Genomic DNA, 18,495 nt, shown 5'->3' on the forward strand with positions numbered 1-18,495 from the left:
TGATGGGTTGTAAGGGGCTATGTGACGGGGCTGCCCCTGGCTGTAAGGCAGCACGGGGGCATCCCGGATTCAGCTCCCAGCGGGTTTGGCTCTGTCGCTTATCCAGACGCGCTGTGGCGGGGTTCAGGTCCTTCCCCGCAGCGCGTCCCCCCGGCTGGCCGGGGCGCAGGGCCCGGCTCCCCGAGGCGGTGTGAGCCGTGCCGAGCCGTGCCGTGCCCTGCCCGGCGCGGCGCGGTCCCGCCCCGGCTGCTGCTCCGCCTCCCGGCCGCGGCGGCTGTCACGGGGCTCGGGGCCGCGCCGGGCTCCTGCGGGGCGGGGGCGGCGCTGCGCGGGGCCCCGCGGCTTCCCCTCGGCGTGGCGGCCACCGCGAGCGCCCGGCGGTACCCGGGCCCCGCCACCATGTTCAGGCGGATCCTGCAGCGGGTAAGGCGCCCGGCGGGGAGAGGCGGGGAGAGGCTCGGCTCGGCTCGGCTCGGCTCGGCTCGGCTCGGCTCGGCGCGGCTCCGCTTCCTGCTGCCGGCCGGGCTCGGGGCGGGGGACACCGGCCCGGCCTGCTTGGCCACCGCCGCTGCTCCCTCTCCCGCCGGCCTGGCGGCGCCGCGGGGGCGGCTCCGTGCCGAGCCCAGCCGGGTCGGGGCCTGCGGGGTCCCCGCCCGGCGCTGGGCAGAGGCCGCGGCTCCGCCGGAGGCTCCCGAGCCGCCCGCGTCCATCTTGCATCCCCGGAGCCGGCTGCGCGCTGGTCGAACCCCGCGGCCCGGAGGCTCCCCGGGCGGCTGCCGGCTGCTGGCTGCGCCCCGCGGCTGCCGCAAGGAGGAGCGGGGGCTGCCGGGCGGCCCAGGGGACTCCACGGTGGCTGCTGGCCTCAAGCACGTGTCCCGAGTTGGCTGCTCCGTGCAGCCTCACCGGGGGAAGGTTGCCCCCGCTGTGCACCGAGGCGCTTGCTGAGAGCCGGTGGGAAGGCGCAGCAGGAAGCAGGGAGACCTCGGCGTCGGTCTCACTAAATGCTGCTGGCGTTAAACCAGGTGTTTTGTTGGTTCTGAGACACAGCAGGCCTTGGAGGAGAGGTTATGTGATGTGCAAAACACCTCGGTACAAGGGAGATTTGCCCCTGAGTGATAAGTTTAGCTAAAAACCTAAAGTCGGTATAAAAGTTTTCAGGTATTAGAAACAGCCATTCTCACTGGAAATTTTAAACAAATAACCGTTCCCCAGGGGTTCCCAAAATTGCAGGATTATAGCAGAGCCAATTGCTAACAGAGGTGAAACAAAACTGCCCCAAAATAAATAGGGAAATGGCAAAATTTGTAAGGGTCTTTTGATTGGTACAAATAACTATGCTTTTAAAAAATCCCTATTTCATAAAAAGCCTTTTCAGTAAAAGTAGTGATTGTACGCATAACCTCACACATACTGTTGTGACCCACAGTCTGCAGTTGGCAAAGGGGGAGGATAACTTCCGATGTGCTTTGGTGCTAAAAGTGAGCCTCTGGCTGCTGTCAAATTTGTGCACAGAGAAAAAAAGTATTAAAATCTTTCCTATCTCTGAAGCAGTGATTTGAAAGCCAGGGGATCCTCCTCTTGGTCCTTCCTTGTGTGGCATCAATGTAACTGGTTAAAAGAGAAAAAACAAACCCTTGAAAAAACAATCCTTGCAGTCACTGAAACATTGTTTCTTACATAAGTTTTTGTTTTGTTATTGGCTTATAGGCAACAAGTAAACTTCTCCCTTAAGGTGTCTTTTTGTGGTTCAGAGGCTGGCATCAAGCTGTAAAGGAGGAAGACCAAAGCTAAAAAGATGCTGTTTGCAGTTTCAGTCACTTACTTGACATTCTGGTTCCTGACGTTTTGAAACATCAGATGCTTCTTTTTACACTCTTCCTGTTGGCTGATGACCTTTTTATTTCCTCCACAGTTTAATTTTTGTTTTTAGAAGAATACCCTCAGTAACTTTGGCATATTTCTAAACCAGAAAGTATTATGTACTTGTTACTACTGAACATCACTCAGTTTCTTGTTGAAGTTAGAGTCTCAGTGCTGTCTTGAACCAGGACCTCCTTTTAGGTCCTTTCGCTGCAGGCTCTTCCTACATTTTATGTGTTTTCAATGTAGTATCTCAAAGATCCATCTGTTCTGTGTGTTTGCACTGTGAAAAAAAAGTCTTTCATTTAGGCTCTTGTCACTCCTCAGTTTCAGGCATCGTTTGTCATGCTGATCTAGGGAGAAGGTAGTCCTTCCTGAAGGAGGTCTGTGTGGAATGACTGACAGACAACTTTCCTGTGCAGATATTTTATCAGCCCTACTTACACGTATTCCCCGGAGAGCTGTCTGATTACGTTCAGCTCCGAAGGCCCTGTGTGGCCAGTGCTTCCCCTCCCAGTTGGGCATTTACTGGTGGAGCTGGTGACCGCTGCCTCTGGTCTGCTGAAGCAGAGAGCAGAGCCAACTTCTTACGTTCACCAGATACCAAAACTTAGATGGGGGCGAGCATTTCTGTAGGGAGGAGGCATTTATTTTTAGTTCTTGGAAAACTAATTACTTAGGCCTTCTTCTTTTTAAGCTGTCCTATCTTGTGGTGAAGAATGCCTCTGGTGGGCCGGCGTGACTACTGTTTACGTTAGTTTTTGCCTTAATTCTTCTTGTTTAGCAGGCTATCTCTACCTGTTAGCCACTGTGCTGTGTTTGGGTGGTAAGATGCTTTATTTCTAACACTACTTGGTACACTTAGGTTCTTGGCAGGTTTTTCAGGCATTTCTGTATCTCACATAGCATGGTTGCCTTTTCTCTTTCTCCATCCTCAGGACTGGAGATATTCACGTGTCTAGGGTGTGTTGTGTCTCATACGGCGCCTATGATTCTCTTTGTTACGTTTATAATTACAGGGCTGGCGTGTTTCCTCAGGTGGGTGCTGAGCCGTGGCTGTGCCGGTGCCCTCACACAGGGCGGCGGGGAGGCCTGCTCCGAGGGACAGGACAGGCAGCGCGGTGGGGGGAAGGCTTCATGCCCCCGAGCATGGGAGTCCTTCCCTTTAACGCAGCCGAAAAACAGCTGTCACGCTTCCGAAGAAGTAAACGCTACTACTGTTCTGTACACATGGTGTACTCTGATTCTGGCATGTGAGCTAATTACTTTTAAGTGACGGTGTTATCAGGTGTGCTTAATTAGATTTACAGTGTTTCGAGAGCTGGAAATCTCGTAGGGAGGCCTTGAAAAGATATTGACTGCAGAACATTGTTTTGAAGTGTGAAGTAGAATCTATCCAAATACAAAAACTTGCTCTTTTCTTAGGAAGCTTCTGCAGAGAAAAAAATATTTTGAGTTTGTTTGGGCTATAATGTCTTTAAGGGTAGACAAAAGCAAAACAGAAGGATGAAAAATGCACTGAAAGTTGTTTAATACCAGAGGCTTTTGCTGTCTTATCTTTTTGTTCTTGCATCTTGCTAGTTGCTTCAAGACCATAGTAGGTTTGGGCAGTAATACCCTTATGCAGTATTTAAACCTGTGCTGGAAAAGCTATATAAATCTATATTTGTTAAGACATTCTTGAGGCTTAACATATTTTTCAAAGGTTTAATTTATTCTGAATTTAAAACTGCTGAAAGAGCTTCACAAGTGAATGGAGCATAGCTATAGACAGATAAATGACTGTGCAAAAATGAGATGGTAGAGATCCATATTTATACTCTGTCATTTTAATGTATTAACTCAACTCATTCATTATATAATTTTCTGTTCCTTTACAGAAAACAAGCTGCACTCGTCTTGCTTTCTGTTGTTAATGATGTTTCTTTATATTAGCTTGCAGTTTGGAGAAAACACAGAGAACAACATGATGAAGTTTAGCATGTCATTTCCACAGCTATAGCACTATGAGTAGAAATGCGTGCTTCTCAGCACAATAAACAAACAGAACTTAGACAACTAGGAAAGAAATGTGTTGGCTTAGAGACTAATTTTGTGTCAGTCTTATATCTCCATGCGTGGCTTTAGGGATCAAATGTTAGTTATGTTAAAATACATATACAGAAGCCTGTGTGATTCATAAGTCATTCTTCTGCTCCCCTATATAGCCCAGAGCTTTATTAAGTAAAGAATAAGAAAGGTAACTGAAAACAGAGAACATCATTTTGGGTCTCTCCCTAGTTCACAAAGTCTGCGCCCCATTTGGTATGATGTTCAATGTGTTATTTATTTTTTAATGGAACATGGCATGGCAGTGGTGTGGGAGCCAAGCTTAAATATGTTTATGAATTTATTTCATCATGGGGTGCTCAATAGAAGGAAAAAGTCCTGATGTATCAGTCCTCCCGTTCTTTATTTGTCTGTTGAAGCACATTTAAATTACAGTACAGCTTTAAAGGATAAGTTAGTTGCATTTATGGTCTTGGTCTCCATAACATCCTTCCAAATTTGTATTAAATTTTTCTTGACAGTTTGTATTAGTTATCAGATGGATGCTGTGGTGCCTTTCTCCTGATGTGGAAAGGTACTTAATGACCTTTTTCCTTCCCACTCTTCTTTCTTATGCATACCACTCACGAGAAGTGTACTAACCTTTCTAAATCTAGCTTTGAATCATGCTTTCCATTTTATAATGAGCACATTGTGGTTTTTTAAAGCGTTAAAAGGATTTTACTAGGTACTGTTTAGTAATTTCTCTCTTTCATATTACATCTAATCAGACGAACCAAGCAGTGCCTTTTAGTGTGATTATAGCATGTCTGAGGTGTTTCATACAGCAAGTATTTTAATCAACCTTGTAGTAACAATACAGTAATATATCATCTTTCATCCTCAAGGTTGTAATAATCTCCAGTTTGTGGTGCTAAAACTAGCAGAACCTAATATGCAAGTCTCATTGTGAAACACAGTCCTGCCACACGATAGCTGATGAACTCTGTGCTATTGTGTTGTCTAAGAAGTTACAATATAAAATGAAGAAAATGTTGTTCTTCTGTCTTAGTTGTCACAGGAGGTTCTTGGTTTGGGGAAGAAATGATGGATTCACTATACTGAAAGCATGCTGTCAGGTATTGCAAAAGCAGAGGTATATTCTGCCTGCCTCCATAGACGGTCAGACCATCTGTTACTCTCATTGTCCAGGCTGTCAACTTTTATTCAGTTTCCCTCTTCTGCTGTCCGAGGCTAGGTATGTAAAGGTATTATTCTTTACTTTTACTTTTTACTATTCTTTATTATTATTCTTCAGTTTTTGAAACTGAAGAGAGGAGCCAAAGGCTTCCATTTGTTTTAAAGGATTACTGCAGAAGTGCATAGCTGCTAATGCCGACACTTTCTCATCCCATTTCTACGTGTGGATGTAGGTATTGGGACAGATAGGGGTTCAATTTCTCAGCTTTCTGGGGGACAGAGGATCCTTTGTAGCTAATTGCCATACAAAATCCTTTTCATCATGCTCAGATTTTTAAAGCCTTTTGAAAAATTCCTATCATTAAGAAACTGCTTCTGATATCTTGAAATTTCAGCTCCTCTATGGGAGAAAGCTGTGGCACCTGACTCAGTCATGTTTCTTTATGCAGACGTGTATATACATCCTCTTTGGGTTTGTTGCCCTTGCACAACGTGGGTTCACAAATGCAGTCCAACCTCATGCTGTGGGCAGGCTTGGCTGCGAGGTCAGAGCGGGCCACTAAGGCCTGTCCTCACCGTGAAGAAACTTCTTACCTCGAGTGGGAACCTCCCATCTCAATGATGACCCCAGGAAAGACCAGAATGAGGAGAGATGTTCTCACAGTTACTGTCACTAGCTCCTGGTAGCTCGCTTCTGTCAGCCCTGCTCACTTCCCTTGGGTCAGTCTATGGAGCCGTTCTAAAATTTAACAGTATCTCGCTGGGTATGAAGTCCTTAATCAGTAAACTTGACGTTTTTATTATGTTTGCTTGATTACAAGGCTGTAGTCTTTATAAGAGGTGAAAAATAGAACCTTCCTTACAAAACACAGCAGGAAAATGTACCTCAGTTTCCAAGTATGGAAAAGCTTTCGTGTTATAGGTATGTTGTAAATCAGACTGATTTGTCTGAAAAGAAAGGATATATTCAAGAAGGAAAATCCTAAACCAGAATTTTGGAGACACCAAGATTTAGAAACTAAAACTATTTATCAAATTCTGTTCCTCTGTCTGTGGATTTCAATCTTAATATTTTAAATTCTATGTCTTTAATCCCCCTACATTAAATTAGAAATTCCTTTATAACATTACATGTATTTCCAGATGGGCTGGAAATGCTGAAGTCACATTACTTCATCCCATTTTCAGTTGTCGTCATGGAATTAGATAATGAATTTCTGTTCTTTGTAAAAACTAGGATTGAGTATCAGTATTAAGATAATTTATTTACCAGTGCTTGCTTTATGAATACTAAATCTTCTGTCATTGGTCAAGCAGTGGAGTTGCGGAGACAAGTAAGAGAAGTTAAATTTAATTTGAAACAAAGTTAGATTTAAATAAGGTTTATAAGCAGTGATCCATCTATCCAATTTTTGAATCAAGTAGTACTTCAAATTTATCTGGAATTTATTTTCTCTGAATCTATGGTTTCAATCAGTAATGTTGTTTTCATTTCCAGCATGCTCATGGGAATTTATTTTTGTAGGTTGTCTTACTGAAAACATGGTTTAACTTAGCCATAAGTTTAACACTTGGGTATTTTTTCTATTTCAAATTACAGCACTAGTGTACCTTCATGTCTGCTTATCACATCAGCAGGGTCCTTGCTCTTTAATTGTCTTTAATTTTTTGTCTTTGAGGTTGTAGATAAGTTGTCGAGAAAGCAGTATGGTATTGCCTCTCTGAAAATGTTTATTTCGTAATTTCTGGTGTTCTATTTGATAGAGAGACCTAATTTAACATCAGAATGAGTGATGTAAGGGCAGACTTTAGCTTAATTCTTTGTTTCATTTTGAGCGTTCATAAGAGGAAGTGAGTTAAAATCCTGGCCTTTGCATTTGGTGTCTTCTTGTTGTATAATATATTGAGTCTCGGATAAAAGCTTTGTTGAAGTGTTGCACTGAAAATTAGGTAATTGGTTTGTCAGCTTGTTCATTTCATTACTCTGTGGAGGGAAAATACTTCTCTGTTTTAGTAAATAGAAGAGAGGCTTTTCCACAAGTTGCATGCCATGCTTTGTTAAATGCAGTCAGCAGACATTTCATCTTTCCTCTCCTTTCTCTTCTAGACTCCAGGCAGAGTTGGGTCTCAGAGCTCTGATTCTGATTCATCTGCCGCACCAGGAAATGCTGTGGATGTCAACAATGAAGGCTCCTCTGAGGTACTGTGCACTGATACATGGATTTGGAGTTGTAAACCTTGTTTCTTGGGTCCATGAAATTGGTGGGCATTCCTTTTGATGCCATACCTCAATTAACAGCTGTACAAAGTAAATACTAGCAAGTGTCAATTGCCTAAGAATAGGTCCTTGTTTAAATAAAAAGTGAGGATAGATGACTTAAATGTGTAACTTTTGATTAAGATAATCTTAATGGTCACAAGCAATCCTTCCTGTAATCATAGAGATGAATCATTAAAATTAAAAGCAAGGAGACATCAGTTTAACACTCCTCATTTATAAATGTTTTATGAGTTTGGAAAAACAAGGCTCAACATTTTTGCACACTTGTAATTGCTTTACACCTTGCTTGTGCTAGCTGTAACGTATGTTGGAAATTCCCTTCTCCATGTAAAATATCAAATGTGTTGATTTTTGTCTGGTTTTCATTTCAAAAAGCTACCAGTTACAAGTCCTGTCTCTTTTTTAATGTGTTGTATGAAATGCTTAGCCAGCAGAATAAGTTGTTATTCTTGCTTCAATCCAGTATTACAATGTCTTTAGATTTACAGTGTTGTCAAATATTAACTTTTAAAAATGCAAGCTGACTTCACTGGCTGTTGAAGCTATTTTGTGCTAACATAGCCTGATTACCTGGCTTGCAAATATGTATCAAGCTTGACATACAATTGCAGTGCAAGGTTAATTACTCCTATTACAGCATTAAAGGGAGCAAAGTGCCCTTTCTTACACTGAATGAAGTGTGCGATGATTCAAATACTCCTATGTCTGTTACGATAACCGATAAGAGAACTTTTTTCACTGTACTGTTTAAAATCCTAATTGCCTTCCATCTGTGCATCTGCTTAATTCTTAGCTCTCAAAGCCATGTTACAGTCAGTATAATCAAACATTCATTAATTTCTTGCTGGACGTTTACATGTAATGCATTTGCGAGTTCAGTTCTAGTTTGTATGCATATTTTCACTGTCCCTGAAGCAAATAAATATTTTTACTTTACAGACTAAAATCTCATTGCTTTTATAGTTAACCATGGCATAAAAATATGCAATGAGATAACTTTCTTTCCAAAGTTTGACTAAAATTGCACAGCTCTGTTAGCATGAGTGTAATACCACTGACTGTACAGCTGGTGGGTGTCACAAGGTACCTCAGTACTAATGTAGGGTTATCTTCTTGACGTAGGACGTGCTTTAACAGTGTCGGTGTGCCTGCCCTACTGCACCATTAGTTTTTCTTGCTACTGAGTTTAAACTCAAGTCAGGCCAAAGAGGCTGCTGTGTCACTTTCAGTTGATACTACACAACATATTAAAAAGTATTTTTTTAGTTGTCAATACTTCCACCATCTGCTGCATTAGTTACAAGTAGGGTGTTCTCTTTAGCACACAATTTCCAAATCTGATTGAAACTGAATTCCGAAGCTGGTGATGGTTTCTCATTCTCCTGAGATTCATGCATTTTGGCATGCAACTTGAGCCTTTCTCTTGGCCTTCCTTTTCCTGTGCAGCTGTCGTAAAATGTTCTCTTTGAGAGAACTTTCTCTCCAGAAGCACCTTAGCCAGGCTTTGCGGAATGTTTTCTATCCTTCATATAGTTACAATCCCACCTGGTTCTCCAGTATTGCATAAAACCAGAAATCTAGTTGACTTGTTTTCATTCCAATTTCTTAACTAGATTTTCTAACTTATATTTCTGTAAGATTCAAATGGAGAATAATCATTAAATCTGGATAGTTTCTCATGTTTCTTACTCCCTTCGAACCTGGTTGAAATCATTCCTGACTTTTCAGAGTTGTAGTAAAAACAAAAGGAGTGAGGAAGGTTGGTTAAATTCAAACTGTTTATTGCTCAACAAGAGAGGAAAGCTTGTTTGAGTCCCTTCTGGGGCTATGTCACACATGGACCTGTAGTTAGCTCTGGATATGTATTTTATTTACAGTGCAATCTAAGAAGGAAAAGTTTGAGCCTTTTCTTTCTTTGTACCTTAGCTCCCAGTGCAACTCCATCTGCAGTAAAGGGTTGCTAAATATTGCATGTTTGCAGTCCACCTGTGGTGTACACTTTTGTTAGTGTATACCATGGCTGCAGTGGTTAGACAGACCTGCCACAGCCCTCCTTTGTGGACGTGCACCTCTGCAGGGGCTGTGTTCAGGCCGTTCTCTCTGCCTCTTCAGTGGTCTGCCAAGGAGGTGCAGGCGTCCTGCAGCCAGCAGTGTGGACAGAGACCCACAGCAGGTTATACTACACCCAGCTTTTTCCAGGTGGTTAAGGATGTTTCTTGAGCATCTAAAGCTGCTGTTCTTCAGAATCTCATTTAACTTATGGCTTTGGTGAATCCCTGGTTGAGAATGTTTAATCTCCCCACCCCCCCCGCCTCCATTATTTTTTTTTAATTCTACCAAGAAAGACGCTTCTTTTTCCCTAAGTGGGAATACTGCTTGGACACGCGGTTGCACTAGCACCTATGCCTCTCATTCTGCTGTAAATTTGCTTATTAATTTACAGAGATATTTCTGCAGTCTCGGTGTACCATCCTGGTCTCTTTCTGTCATGCATCTGAAAATGCCTGTGGGAAACTGCATGATGGATCTGATCTGATGCCTTTAACGGTCCATTCATGATTTGTTACACTGCATGTTCCTCTGCCACTTGAAGAGGGTCCCAAGGGTGTCTGGAAAACAATAATATGCAGCATGGTACTAGCTTTTAAAGTGTGTTCTAGATTTATTTTCATGTTCTTAATAACCATTTTTTTTTTCCCCCATGGAATTGATATGCAGTTTGCAAAAATTAACCTTCCAAAAGGAAGTAGCTGCAGACTTTGCTTTTAGTGCTTTTAAGAACTTTCATCATAAAAATTTGAACATCATTTGATTCCAGATCTTTTTGTGTCTTTATTAGTTTCTTAAAGACCAATATACATTTCACAGGGCTTCATCTGTCCACTCTGTATGAAAGTGTGTGTAACTTCTACTGATCTGTGTGAACATTACGAGAATGAGCACTTGGGGACAGAAGGAAGACAGGAGCTTCGTGACCTTCCAGCTGTTACTGTGGGTCTTGTTTATTTTGTTTCAATAGCTTTGGTAATGGACTGTTATAAATGAACATACATCTTTTCTCATGGCGTGGATATCAGCTTTTTTTTTTTTTTAAAGTGTGTTTCTTTTGATTCTTCACAAAAAATAGTTGATCTCTTTGCAGGATTCAAAAGCGTACATTCAGCAGAAGAATTCATTTATGTTTAGCTCTCTGGTTTACAGTTTTATCTCACATGAAACATTTGCAGTATTGGGAGACTCACATTCACTAATGTGTTCCTTTCAAACAGCTTTTACTTGGCTTCCTTGTAAATGGAATATTTGATATACTTCAGTTGATATACTAGAGCCAGTTTCATGATAAATATAGTATTAAATCTTGTAAATCCTTTGTAGAAAATACATGTTTTAAGCTTTTATTAGCTAATGTTTTAAAGCAGATTTCTAGAGGGAGACAGATACATTGCATAAAGGATGGAACTAAAGATAGGAATTTCAAAAATAATTTAGAAGTGTCTCTTCTTGAACATTTTTAGATCTTATAGGTACAACAACAAAAAAAAAAAACAACACCCACATCATACTGGAATTGTTTTATATCTCCAGCAAAATGCAAAGGCTGTTTCTGTTAATAGACTGTAAGTAGTAGTGTGTTTCTAAATTCTTCCAGTTGTAGGTCGTAGAATATAAAATAACAGCCTAAAGCCTTCAGCTATCTGATCTCCCTCCCCCTTGGGAACCTTCAGAGAGTAGATCTGACTTCTAAGGGAAGGCAACTTCCCATGCACCAAATGAGCCTGAAAGGAGATAAAAATTGTTTTGCATTCCTTCTGATGATCTTACTTCTGAGTTTTGGAATCAGTGTTTATTCTTAGTTGTATAAGCTGGGTGATTTTACCCTGTTTGCTGCTATATGCGTTTGCTAAGCAGTGCTTTTTTTTTCCAACCTAGAACCTAACGTGTATTTATGCTGTGTTTTTAAAGGGAAGACTGAAAAGTGTGGGACTTCATTCCCAAAGATACTGAATGCCCTCCTTACAGAGATTATCTCAAAGTCACCTGAGATCCCTTTTAAAGGACGAACTGTCACCTGTTACAGTGAGCAAGAGCTGTGGTAAGACTGGCAGCTGCTCTCCAGGTGCACAGAGGGACTTCCTCATAGCCAGTGAAGTGGGAACTGCCTTCTGATTAACTCTTCACTGCCACCTGTTGAAGCAAGGACCATCTGTAGTGCTGTGTTTGTGGTCACATTGCCTTTATTTTGTCAATTTTCTGGTCACTATGCTAGTGCCTTAGTTGAGTAAGCTGTCACTGACAGTGACAGACTGTGGCGTTCCTGATGCAATGGTATCAATAGATAATGGGATGTGAGCCATTAGAGATGCTTTGGTTACCTGAAGAAATCATTCTTCCATTTAATCTGGGCTGTGTTTAAGATAGTTTTGAGAGTTGCCTGTGGATTCTTGCCCAGTAAGAGTTTTTGTTTTGTCACCATCAGTTACTTGTCACATTACAACTTTTTAACCTAATAACATTAATGTGTTAGGTGTGGCATATGAAAGGGAAATTCAGTTGTTCCTAACTCTTGCTGTTTGCTGTAAGCTGTATCAGTTCAGTGATTTAATAAATATCTGGGAGAGGTGAGAAACAAAGAATGCTAATATATAGGGAGTTATTTATCAGTTTCACCTTTATTATATCAGCGTTCATAGAAACATTGAAAAAGTGGGGTATTTGTTAATCATTATCAATGCTAGAATGTAAAATTTTAAATATTTGACTACTGAGAAGCTGGTGGTTTGTATTTGTTGATGGAAAATGATAATTTGTATTTGCAACAAGCACATTCTTATCCTGAAACAGGAACACAACCAAGCTGTCACCCTTCATTGCATCATTGCCATTCCTGAGGCAGCATTATAAGAGTATAATCTGCTATCAGAGTCATCTTCTGTATCAGACATATGAAACATTGCTGACTTTGGCTTACTCAGACTGATATATGGCTTTGTGTAGCTTGTTGATGTTACTGTGAAAAGCTCAGGTACATTTTGCTGGAAACAGTGCTGAAGAAGCTCCTGATTATTTTTATTTTTATTTTTGCCAGTGCATTGTCCTCAAATGTAGAGACAGGAAGCATCAAAATGCCAGTGTTTAGTCTCATGTTGTGTGACCTACAAAATGGGTCGCTGGTTGACAAGAGCATTAATTAGTACCTTACTTTTAAGTTTGCCTATTGCTTTCTTCTCTAACCTGTCTTTTGCTGATTCAGCCTCCCTGCTGATCAAAATTTTAGTCAGTCAGGCCGCTTGCCACTCTGTTCTCCTTGCCCTTCCTTCCCTGTGTGCAAGGAGAGTTGGTGCCATTCTTCAGGCAGAGGTATTCTCCCCTGGACCTTCTGAACGTGTCTGATGGCCTGCTGCAGGAAAGGGTCCTCGCCGCTCACCTGCAGCGTGATTTATGGTCTTTCCCTCAAATAGCTCTCTGTGTAGCCCTCATTTTTCAAACTAGGGACTGCTCCATATGGTAACTGGTGAAAATAGCAATGAAATACTTTTCCCCACTCCTCAAGCACTGATGAAGCCTTACCCTAAAAGGTAAGGCCTATGCAGCTGCAGGAACAGGCACCATAACGTTGGCAAGTGTATTTGTCCATATATAGTCGGCTTGGCCAAACAAATTCCTTACGGAAGTGAAACGCATCGCCACGTTCCCAAACAGGGACATTGTTCCCCAACTTTTATATATACAATGGAGCCGCTAACAAAAGCCATGCGGTTCATTCTGTTTTGTTTTCTTTTTCCTAAAGGAATGATACATTTCTAAACTGTTTCCCCCATTTCCTGACTGCCTATGTTGGATGTTCATGATGTTTAAACAGTAAACCAGGGAAGCTTAATTTCAGACTTCCCGGTTTCTCCAGGGGCATCCAGAAAACCACTGTGTGGCACTTTTGCAGTGTTTAGGATATGCTGGCTGTTAATGTCTACTGTCTTAGCTACAATGCAGCTAAATCTAAGGCAGTTTTAAACTGTTCTTGGGTTGTTTTCATGACTTTCCAGATGCTTAGTAAATACACATTTCTTGGCTAATACAAGCAAAATATGACACTGTTTTCAGAAAAGGCTTTTTATAGCTCATTTGCCTAGCGTGTAAATTGGAAAACTAGTTGTGCAAGAATATGTTTTCTCTCTTTGAAAATACCTCATTCTTTTTTTTTTTTTTTTTTTTTTTCTGCTTGTCTCTTATCTCAATTGATTACATATTCTTTTTTTATGGATGCCCTTGGAATGTTGCAGACTCCTTTCTTCCTTTCTTCCTTTCTTCCTTTCTTCCTTTCTTCCTTTCTTCCTTTCTTCCTTTCTTCCTTTCTTCCTTTCTTCCTTTCTTCCTTTCTTCCTTTCTTCCTTTCTTCCTTTCTTCTTCCTTTCTTCCTACAGAGCACTGTGTCAGTGCTTTCATGCTGATACTATATTTTATCCTTTTTTTGGCTGTTCTTTCAGCTGCTTCTCCAGTTAGGTTGCAGTTTTCACCTTTCTGGTACTTGTCTGCTTTGCACAGGAACAAAAATAATTGGCTGAGCTGTGTTACTATATTAATTTGCTTCAACATCTGAAGAATACTAAGAGAATGAAGAATCAGAGATACTGATTTGATTTGACTTGGCCATTTCATGTGACTTTCTTTTAAGAAATAGATAATCCACTGAATTAGAATTTCTAACTCATGACAAAATTGTAGTCTTGTAGGTTGTGACAGAACTGTAATCCTACTCATCAATAGTAATAAAAACAGAAGAGAACAGAACTAGAGATTGTTTCTTTTCACGTCAAGAAGAATGCAGATTCTTTTGTGGAAAGACATTGAGTCTGCAGTATGTTATAAAATAAACTGTAGCAAGGCACCCTTTTCCTTTTTTTGGTCCGAAAGTTAAATACCTGCTTATAAAGTTGAAATGGATGGATCTTAATTTTATGGAATGTGACCTTTTAACCCACTTTTCTAATGATTAGAGAGAGATGTCATCTTAGTGTGTATGTAAGCACAGGGGAAAGAGCTTTTTCTAGTGGAAGATGGGAGAAAAAATCTGTCAATTGTATTTTCCTTTTAAGAATATATAAAAGGAATGACCTTATTTATTTGTTCTTTAACTTAAAATACTTTATTTTTATTTTTTGTCAGTATGTCAGACTTCTGAAATAAATTACAGGTGTGATCTTGCCCTTACTCTTTAGGCAGGCAGTTTAAATTGCCTCTGAGAACTTCCTGAGGATTTAGTTAATTGCTTCAATGTGTATTCAGGAAACAAAACCTAGAAACTACATGATACAGCTTTCAGCTCTGAAGCATTTTTGTCCTCTGGCCCTAAGTGTACACAGTTCTTAACCTTCTGTCCTGTAAAATGTTTCAGCCTTTAAATCACTGTGTAACTGGAGAATATCTGAATTTTAGTTTAGAGTTACGTGTTTTCACTTAGCATTTAAGTAGTATCAGAGAAGGTTGAGGAGGTTCAGCTTCAGTGTAAAAACAGGAATAGTGAATCTGGAATCTTTCCAAATAATTGCCACACTTAAAAACTAAAATCACCTCCAGAAAGGTGTTTATGCCTCTGAGTACATGAACAGGTTGTTGAATGTGCTGAGAAAGTTTTTAAACCTGCAGAACATTATTCACAGCATCAGCTTGTCATACCAACACAGTTCTGAAGGTTTTTAATGTGAATCTGAGTTCTGAGACATTGGCAAACATAGATCATGGCTGGGAGGTATTACAGCTTTGGACTTGAATCACAGCTATCACTTTTTGTTCATGTGGCTCAGTGTAAATAGGCTGTAGGCTTGAGTGCTGGCCCAGTATTTCTGGAGGGTCAAAGATGAAGCCCAGAAAACTCAAATTTATGTAAACTAGAACCTGGTCATGTAAATACCAAATATGCTAAAATATGTACTGGATTGGACTGAGCTGCTCCATAGTGTACATGTGGTGGACTATCCACTCGCCTTTTCCAAACTGGTAAAAAATACCAATTATACTGCAATTCTGTGTTTTTTTTTTTTAGTTGTTATTGCTTATTTTTTGTTCACCACAGTACTTAAATATTTTCCAAGAAGAGTGTTTATGGAACAAAATCGACTTCTCAGTGGAAAATAGCAAAGTTCGTTGGTTCTTTAAGCTTGACTCATGATGTAATTGCCGGGATAAAAATGCAGGATGTTGCAGAAGTTGTGCTTACATTAACAAATAGAGCTCCACGTGCACTATTCCTGTTATATGGCTCTCTACCACAGACAGCTGTACATCAGCAGTAATTACAGCAGGCATTTGTTTAGTTCTTTGCAGTATTAAAATGTGTTGGAGAACAGAAAGTTACCCCAATTTTAAAGAAAATACTAAGGAAGCAGGGTAGCCATGTCTGTGACTTCCAAGCTTATCTAGAGTGCCTTTTCTCTTGTACACCAACCCTTTAAGCAAATCTGAATTCCATTCCGTAAAAGCTGTCTTTGCCCATGGGACTGTCCCTCAAGAAGAGGTGGCTTCTTTTCGCCAGATAGCTCCAATTTTTAATTTGTGAAAAAGGAGCCTAGAGTAAAGTTTGCTGTGTTTTCACTCATTAATTACTTAAGATTTCATATTAGCAAAGACTATTATTCATATTAGTCAAAGACTATTTCAGTAAAACTCTGGGAGGAAAAAAGCAATTGGTAGAAGTTTAGATTTAGATTTAAGGCATATATATATATAGTTGGTTCAAGCTTCAGTTATCAGTGATGGAACCTAGGGAGCTGTTATGCTGACCCTACTTACAAGGTACACATTTGTTAGGTCAGCTGATGAGTTTTGTGCTCCATTATCTGTGTTGAATAGCTCTCCATTGATGGTGAGTTGGACATCTCTGTGTAGATGTGTTTTTTGTTTTTTTTTTTTTCAATTGCACGCTGAAACCTTCAGTTTGTTGAAGAAATATTTTTGCATATCTTCAACTTTCGTTGCTACTGAGTAGGGAAAATATTGCTTATCCGAATGTGTTGTCACGTAACGTAACTTCATGTTTAGGTCAGGTTTGTGCAGAATGGTGAGGAAAAACATTTACAAGAAAGGTAATATTCTGACAAGGTTGAAATTCTCAAATACATATTTTTACTTCCCTCTCTACTCATACAGAGTAATACAAGGAGCCAGAGAACCAGAATCTGTTCAGTCCTATGCGTGCTTTTTTCTGTTACATAAACTACTTTTAATCAGATCTAACAAGGCTGGGGGTTAGGAGGACTCCGTGGCTGTCTGGAGTCACTCTGGCCATGTTCAGTGTGCCTACGAGACTGTGCCCCAGCTCTTGTAGGGGAGGGTTTCTGTGTGGGAGGCCAAAGTTCTTCGAACAGCTAATTGCCCTGTAAATTATATTGGTACAATAAAAATAAATACGGTAGCTCTTGTTGCAAGAGTTCCCTTCTAGTGTCACTTAGCATTCGGGCTTAGTTCCCCAGAAGTGATGTATTAATGAGTTGTAAAAATACTAATGTTACCTACAAGAATTTTTTTGCCTCGTATGTCTTTTAGGAGAGAGAAGCTTAACTTTATCAGGTCTGAAAGTACATCTTAACTATTAGAAGATTTTTTGTGGCTATTTTTCCCCTCTACAGGGTTGGTCATTAGTCATTCTTGAAAAAGGCAAATAAATGAACATCTGGTAATTCCATGGATTTCAAAATTGTTGGTAAAATTTGGCATTATAACCCAAGCTGAGAGAACACACCTTCCTAGGCAATTTCTTAAAAAGCCATGTCTGTTCCGCTCTGAATGAGCTTGTCTGTTTTGAAGTCTGCACTAAGGAGGACCCATCCCACAGAGAACAGAGTGGTGCTGTGGAGGTGCTTGGTGCTGTGCATGGCTCAGAAGCATCTGCCTGGAAGAGAAGCTTTTCCCTCTAGATTAGAAAATTGGGATTTGAAATCGAGTGCCTGTCTCATCTACTTTGAGCTCGAAGTTGTGTGCTGATTCCTAGTGGACTGTTTGTGCACGTATATGGTGTTTTGGTTTGGACTTCTCTTTTCAATATTCTTGTTCTATCTTGCTTCAGAAGGTCTGCAGTGATTCTAAGAACTCTTTCCTGATGAAAGCTTGCGAATGTGGTGGTTTTGATATTATTTTTCTTCTTCCTTAACTGACAGGCATCTGCAAAACATTTTGGATTCAAAAAATTGTCATTTATATTTGTATTTTATCTATTTATAAAAACAAAAAGCAACTAACCATCCTTTAACTTCTTCCAGGCTCTTTTCTCCCTACATAAAGCAAAAGATAAGGCCCCATTGGAATCATCAGTTAGGGAGTTAAAACTTACAGTGCAGCACTGCAGGGGTTATAAGTGATATCTTTGCTTTTATTAAAGGAAGAATATTAAACGCCTTCCACTTCTCCATGACTGTGCCTTATGCAAAGTAACTCGTAAATGCGTTTTTAAATGAGATCAACCAAACGTCTCTTGGCAAATACAACCTTTTGAAAACTGTAATTGTGCTTGTTAGGTGTGGTAGCTATCTTCTTCAGATACAAAAAGAGTGCTCTGGTACTTTCTCTGCAAGGGAGTCTGTTAGTTAAGGAAGCCAAGTGGAGACTCACTGGAATGGAGACCTCCCTGCCCTCCTCTCCCCAGCCGTGGTGACCAGGGTCCACCTCATGGTTGTAACTGTGCGATCTCCTCTTTATCCAGGACAAGGCCTCACAACTTGATGTAAATTCCTGGAAACTAACAAAAATGCTTATGAGATTTATATATCTCAGACCATCAGTTTTTCTTCCCTTCCTCTTCCTTCTCACTCATTCGTCTTTAATTTAGTGCAGTATACTTGTGTATGTTTTCAAAATACATCTCAAGACAATGCTGAGAAAGAGCTTTTTTTATGGTTGCACTGAAAAGAAGAAAAAGTTAGGGAGACCCAGCACCCCAGACAAGATTCTCACCTGGGGCTAACAGTTGCAGGCCCAGGAAGGCTGTATGCTGCTGGCTGATGCCCAGGGAGGTCCTGGTGATTCTGGTTTTCTTACTGTAAAGAGAACTGAATTAACATTTAGATGTCAGCCCTTGCTTCAGCAGCGTTACCAGCCTGCAAGAAGCAATCCAGGCCCGAGTGTGCAGGCGTAAGGCT

General features: G+C 40.7%; 1 protein-coding gene across 3 annotated transcripts in view; it reads left to right on the top strand.

The window, feature by feature from the left end:
• The first annotated feature begins 263 nt into the window (after positions 1–263).
• The window catches only part of EEA1 (early endosome antigen 1), a 74,984-nt gene continuing 56,752 nt past the window's right edge, over positions 264–18,495 (top strand). The window contains exons 1-3 of one of the 3 annotated variants that reach the window (XM_038178046.2): positions 264–423; positions 7,196–7,288; positions 10,238–10,360. In XM_038178046.2, coding sequence (XP_038033974.2) covers positions 400–423; positions 7,196–7,288; positions 10,238–10,360 — 240 coding nt within the window. In that variant the 5' untranslated portion in view covers positions 264–399. The remainder of the gene's footprint in view (positions 424–7,195; positions 7,289–10,237; positions 10,361–18,495) is intronic. The other 2 variants (XM_027451908.3, XM_038178055.2) reach the window with 2 other exon arrangements.

Source organism: Anas platyrhynchos, chromosome 1, assembly GCF_047663525.1.
Source record: "Anas platyrhynchos isolate ZD024472 breed Pekin duck chromosome 1, IASCAAS_PekinDuck_T2T, whole genome shotgun sequence".
Lineage (NCBI taxonomy): Eukaryota > Metazoa > Chordata > Aves > Anseriformes > Anatidae > Anas > Anas platyrhynchos.